The 5,841-nt window shown below is 49.5% G+C and overlaps 1 protein-coding gene across 1 annotated transcript; it reads right to left on the reverse strand.

The window, feature by feature from the left end:
- Positions 1 to 484: 484 nt before the first annotated feature.
- Positions 485 to 5,355, reverse strand: LOC138753855 (5-hydroxytryptamine receptor 5A-like). The gene is made up of 2 exons (XM_069917357.1): positions 4,654 to 5,355; positions 485 to 907 (listed from the first exon to the last, which is right to left on the reverse strand). Exons 1-2 carry the CDS (start codon positions 5,353 to 5,355, stop codon positions 575 to 577), a joined length of 1,035 nt encoding a protein of 344 aa, XP_069773458.1. The 3' UTR covers positions 485 to 574.
- Between the last annotated feature and the right edge of the window lie 486 nt (positions 5,356 to 5,841).

A 5,841-nucleotide genomic window follows, 5' to 3' on the forward strand; every position in this document is an offset into this window, starting at 1 on the left:
CGAATCTGGACCTGTCTATAAGGAGTTTGTACGTTCTCCCTGCATCTACGTGGGTTTCCTTTGGGTGCTTTGCTTTTGTCCCATCATTCAAAAATCTACCTGGCTTGTAGGTTAATCAGGTGTAATTGGGCAGTACAGGCTTGTGGGCCAAAAGAGCCTGTTATTAAATTTAGTATTAAGAATTTAATATAAAATGGACTTGGTCAACACAATATCAAGCTGTCCTTGTTGGAAACCATTTATAGTTTCTCTCATATCTGGGACAAATAGATACTTGATGTGTTGCACAATTGAAAGTTTTATACATCCTTAATGACAAAACATTTGATCATGTTAAAAGGTTTCAGATGGACTTTCACTGTAAACAGCTGCTTAGTTCTGTAAGATACGGTCACTGTTCCCAGAGACAGAATGGGTAAGAATTCTTATACTCCAACCTCATGCCTCCAAGGATGGTGATAACACTTTGACAGCTTGTCCCTCTAAACCATCTCCACTCCTTATCCCATTCCCTGTGCATTCTGATGTGTCCAGAACTTGAATACATAGGGGAGAGAGTTGTCTGGCAGTGCTTTCATCGCTGTCTGGAGAAGAGGTTTCTGAAGGCGTTGTTGTAGTTCTTGTTGAAGGCGGTGTATATCAATGGGTTGAAGAAGGAATTGGAGTATCCAAGCCAGAGGAAGATGCTCTTCCAAATCGGGGGGATGTCACATGAGCAGAGGGGGTTGATAAGTTCGGTGATGAAGAACGGGATCCAGCACAGCACAAAGACCCCGATGAGAATGCCAACCATCAGCGCGGCTTTCTTCTCCTTCTGCTCCCGCCAGGTCTCGCCATCAGTCTGGAAAGTGACGGTCGCATGGCGAACAGTGAAGACCATCTCAGGCTGGTGGGAGGCCTCTTTCACCTGCCAGAAGACACTAGTTGTAACTAGAAGCTCCCGAATAACCAATCTTATTAACATTGCATAATGCCAGGCACAAAAGTGGTGTAGAAACTCAGATCACACAGCATCCATAGAAAGTAAAGGGAAACCAACATTTTGAGTCAATAGAGTAGGCCGTTCAGCCCATCAAGCCAGCACCGCCATTCATTTAGATCATGGCTAATCTTCCACCCTATCCCTGCCTTCCCATAACCCTTTATTCCCCTGTCCACAAGAACCTTATCTAACTCCCTCTTGACCTTATCCAGAGAGCCCACCTCCTCCACCCTCTGTGGCAAAGCATTCCACAGATCAACAACTCTCTGGGCCCTTTGTCATGAATCAGAGACAAGTAGGCTGAATAAAAAAGAGGATAGGAAGGAGGGAGGGGAAGGGGATGGTTGCAAGCTAAAAGTTGAGGTGGATATAGGTGGGAGAGTAGGAGAAAAAACACTGAGAAATGATAGGGGAGAGGGCAGAGGGCTAAGGGTTGCTCTCTGATAGGAGAAGGCAGGGAAGAGGGTGGGGTGCTGGAGAATATATTTAACATTGGCTGCCCTTCATTTCCTCTGGATGGTGCATGACCTGTTCTCCCGCACTTTTGTGTATTTCCAGCCCTGCTGTTAAACCAGACAAAATTAACAATTATGGTTTTTAGACTGCAGGCATGTAACGGCACAATCAAGGAATTGTGCCGTTACAGGGCATTCTGAGAAGGAATGTGCAGGAATTTTGAACCAGTTCCTGCTCCGCGATTTATCTTGCGGGACCCCTACAACATTTTTGGAGGAAGCCTGCCGTGTAAATCTTATCGGGAAAATTCATTGATGGTCATCCACTCCACTGCACGTCCAACCACCAGGACTGCTGCACTCAGGTACTGGCAGTCTAAAAAAGCGCCCAGTGTGAACGACCACATAGGCAGTGATTATGTTAATTTTTCCTGTGATTTTCCCAACATTAACCTTCTCCCCGAGTGTCTTCCTTTCCCTACCCCTCAGTCTCCCTTCTTCCAGCCCACCACATAGTTTCATCACCTCTTTCATCTTTATTTTACCCTTTAATGAATTGAGAATAATCCCTTCTCACTTTTATATTTCTCACTTCCTGATGGATTACCTCGCCTTTTTATCTCTCTTCTACGTATTCTTTGTCTCTCTGCTCTCCTTTAATTTACCTATTTCACCTCTTCAGTGATCTTATATTTCTCCTCCTCTTACGCTTGGAATGTTCCCTCAACATATCTTTTTTTTTATATTTTTCCCCTCTCTGTTTTCTGATTTTCTCCCTATTTTTTAGCTTTGCTCTTTTCCACTAGTTGATTGCCCTCTTTCTACAGATCGCTCTCTCTTCATTTCACCTTTTTACCCCGTCCTCTACCTTCTTTAAGCTTTCTCCATCTGGATCCTCTCTCTCCCATCCCTCCTTATTCACCAGCTAGTCATCCATTGGTCAGATGTTTGATGGAAGACTCTTCACTTGCCTGAATGTGTACGACTTATGGCCCCATGCAGTATAAAGCAACCCCTGGATGGACACTCTATCCGCCAGCCAGCCAGACATACATTTCCTCCACCACCAGTACATTTTGGCTGCAGTTGTCACCTTCCACAAAATGCTCTGCAGTTACTCACCCTGCAGCTCCTCCCAAACCTGCGACCTCTACCACCAAGAGGATAAGGGCTGCAACCACAGGGGAACACCACAACCATTTGCCCACCAGGACAACTTTTTCTACATTTTAAATCCAGAAACTTCACTCAACAGCCCCATGGGACTAATCCACCAGAAGAACTACAGTAGTCCAAGCATCTTCTCCAGCAATTAGAAATGAGCTTGCCAGTGCCATGGACATGCAGTAATTGAGAAATATGTTGCCTATTTATCTGACACAGCCTAAAAAAAAGACTTCAACACACTTTAGAACTGCCATTAGCAAATCATGTTGTGGTCTCTCTCACTCTCTCTATCTGTCTCCCTGTCTCTCTTTCTATTTCTTTTTCTCCTCTCTATTTCCTACCAGTCTTTTACCCTGTTTATTCACACATCTCCTGATTTCCCTTCCCTCCATGTGTCTCTATCTCTTGTCTTGCTCAGGTATCTTCTATTCTCACATTCATTTTCTCTCCCTCTCTCCATCACTGCTTCTCCCTGGGACACATCCCTCCCCAAGCTCTCTTCACTTCACTGACCCCTTCTCCCTCATTCCCTCCTGCTGATCCTCACTTGCTCTTTCGTGAACTCTCACCACCACCCCCCCACACACACACACACACACACACACACACACTCACACACATGTTCACTCACTCACATTCCCCTCCACTTGCTTTTCATCTCTCATACCCGTTCTCTTCTTCCTTTCGCACTCTCCCTCATTCACTCTATCCCTTACAAGTTCTCCCTGCCTTGCGTCTCTTCCCCCCCCTCCCCGTTCCTATCCTCTCCTGATCCCCTTTTTCTCGCCTTCCCCTTGAACCCCTTTGACAGCTCTCGCCCTGTTGGAGAAACTCAGCAGGTCCATGGATCTGTGAGAGAGACTCTGTGCATGTGTGTGTGACTATGTGTGTGTGTGTGTGTGTGTGTGAGAGAGAGAGAGAGAGACTGTGTATGTGACTATGTGTGTGAGAGAGACTGTGTGTGTGTGAGTGTGTGAGAGAGAGAGACTGTGTGTGTGACTATGTGTGTGAGAGAGACTGTGTGTGTGAGACTGTGTGTGTGACTGTGTGTGTGTGAGTGTGTGTGAGAGAGAGACTGTGTGTGTGAGAGAGAGAAAAACTGTGTGTGTGAGAGAGAGACTGTGTGTGAGAGAGAGACTGTGTGTGTGAGAGAGAGAGAGACTGTGTGAGAGACTGTGTGTGTGTGAGAGACTGTGTGTGTGACTCTGTGTGTGAGAGAGAGACTGTGTGTGTGAGACTGTGTGTGTGACTGTGTGTGTGTGTGTGAGAGAGAGACTGTGTGTGTGAGAGAGAGAAACTGTGTGTGTGAGAGAGACTGTGCTTGTGTGACTCTGTGTGTGACTGTGTGTGTGTGAGATTGTGCGTGTGTGACTGTGTGTGTGTGTGTGTGTGTGTGAGAGAGAGAGAGACTGTGTATGTGACTATGTGTGTGAGAGAGACTGTGTGTGTGTGAGTGTGTGAGAGAGAGAGACTGTGTGTGTGACTATGTGTGTGAGAGAGACTGTGTGTGTGAGACTGTGTGTGTGACTGTGTGTGTGTGAGTGTGTGTGAGAGAGAGACTGTGTGTGTGAGAGAGAGAAAAACTGTGTGTGTGAGAGAGAGACTGTGTGTGTGAGAGAGACTGTGTGTGAGAGAGAGACTGTGTGTGTGAGAGACTGTGTGTGTGAGACTGTGTGTGTGACTGTGTGTGTGTGTGAGAGAGAGAGACTGTGTGTGTGAGAGAGAGAAACTGTGTGTGTGAGAGAGACTGTGCTTGTGTGACTCTGTGTGTGACTGTGTGTGTGTGAGATTGTGCGTGTGTGACTGTGTGTGTGTGTGTGTGTGAGAGAGAGAGAGAGAGACTGTGCGTGTGTGTGTGTGTGTGTGTGTGAGAGAGAGAGAGAGAGAGAGAGAGAGAGATCCATGCATCCATTTCCACGGATGACCTGCTTGAATTGCTCAGGCACTTTGGTCCGCTGCACCAGACCCCAGCTTTATCCCCCCACCCCGCCCGCTCCCATGCCCGTCCGACCCGGTTGCAGGAAACACGCAGCGGCCAAGACATTGCACCTCGACCACATCGGGCATCGGGCTGATGGTGTTGGCCAGCCGCGATCCGATGCGAAATTTGGCGGCTTTGTAAATTTTCCAGTAGACGAAGAGAACCACGCAGAGCGGCAGGTAGAAAGCCCCGAAGGTGGAGAAGATGGTGTAGGAGGGCTCCTGGCTAACTTGGCATCGAAACTCCCGCTCCGAGTAGGTCTTGCCCCATCCGAAGAGCGGCGACAGGGAGATGACCGAGGACAGGACCCAAGTCAGGACGATCATGATGTTGGAAATCTTTTTCCTGGTTTTCAGCGTGTACTCCAAGTGTCTGGTAATGGACCAGTAGCGGTCGAGAGCGATGGCCGTCACGTTCCAGATGCTGGCCGTGCAACACAGAACGTCGAAGGAGATCCACACCTGACACAGGACCTTGCCCAGCCTCCAGCGCCGTCCGTCCAACTCGTGGACCAGGCTCAGCGGCATGACCAGGGCAGCCACCATCACGTCCGAGATGGCCATGGACGCCACCAGGTTGTGGGGGACCCGGTGGAAGGTCCTCACCCGCAGGATGGTCACCAGGATCAAGACGTTCCACAGGAAGGTCGCCACCACCAGCATCGCCAGCAAGGTCAGGACAAGGATGCTGAAAACCGAAGCCGGCTTCGGGGACAGGTCGGCCGAGCCCGCCGTCCAGTTCCCCCACGCCGTGTGGTTTGAGAGACCCATGCTCTTCTACTGGGGCTCCTGAACGAGGTGGGCGTCCCAATGCGGCAGCGTTCGCTTGGTGCCTGGAAGCCGTCTTCAGGTGCAACTCAGCGCCACTCTACCTCCGCTCCATTCTCCCTTGAGTCCTTTGGTCTTGGTTCAAGAGTACGTGCTTTCAGCCCAAGTGGACACTTGGTCTGGCGAGGAACGCTGCAATGGATTGAAATAAAGGAGAACCAGGCGCTCGGTGGAAGCAGATCAAGGCGGCAGGGGAGCGGCGCGATGCGATGGGATGGAAAGCGTACCTGGCCACTCGAGAGGTTTCCCCCTCAACATCTCGCACTCAGCGCCGCCGCTCGGAGCCGACCTGCGGACAAGGTGGACGAGGAGAAAGATCGGCTCCGAGTTGATTTAAGGAGGAGAAACACTTGCGTCAAACCCCGGCAACCAGCTGATCCCCGGCGCTCGGGTTAGAAGAAGCGACCCTCCTCGCCCCAAGCCCGGACC

Source organism: Narcine bancroftii, chromosome 1, assembly GCF_036971445.1.
Source record: "Narcine bancroftii isolate sNarBan1 chromosome 1, sNarBan1.hap1, whole genome shotgun sequence".
Lineage (NCBI taxonomy): Eukaryota > Metazoa > Chordata > Chondrichthyes > Torpediniformes > Narcinidae > Narcine > Narcine bancroftii.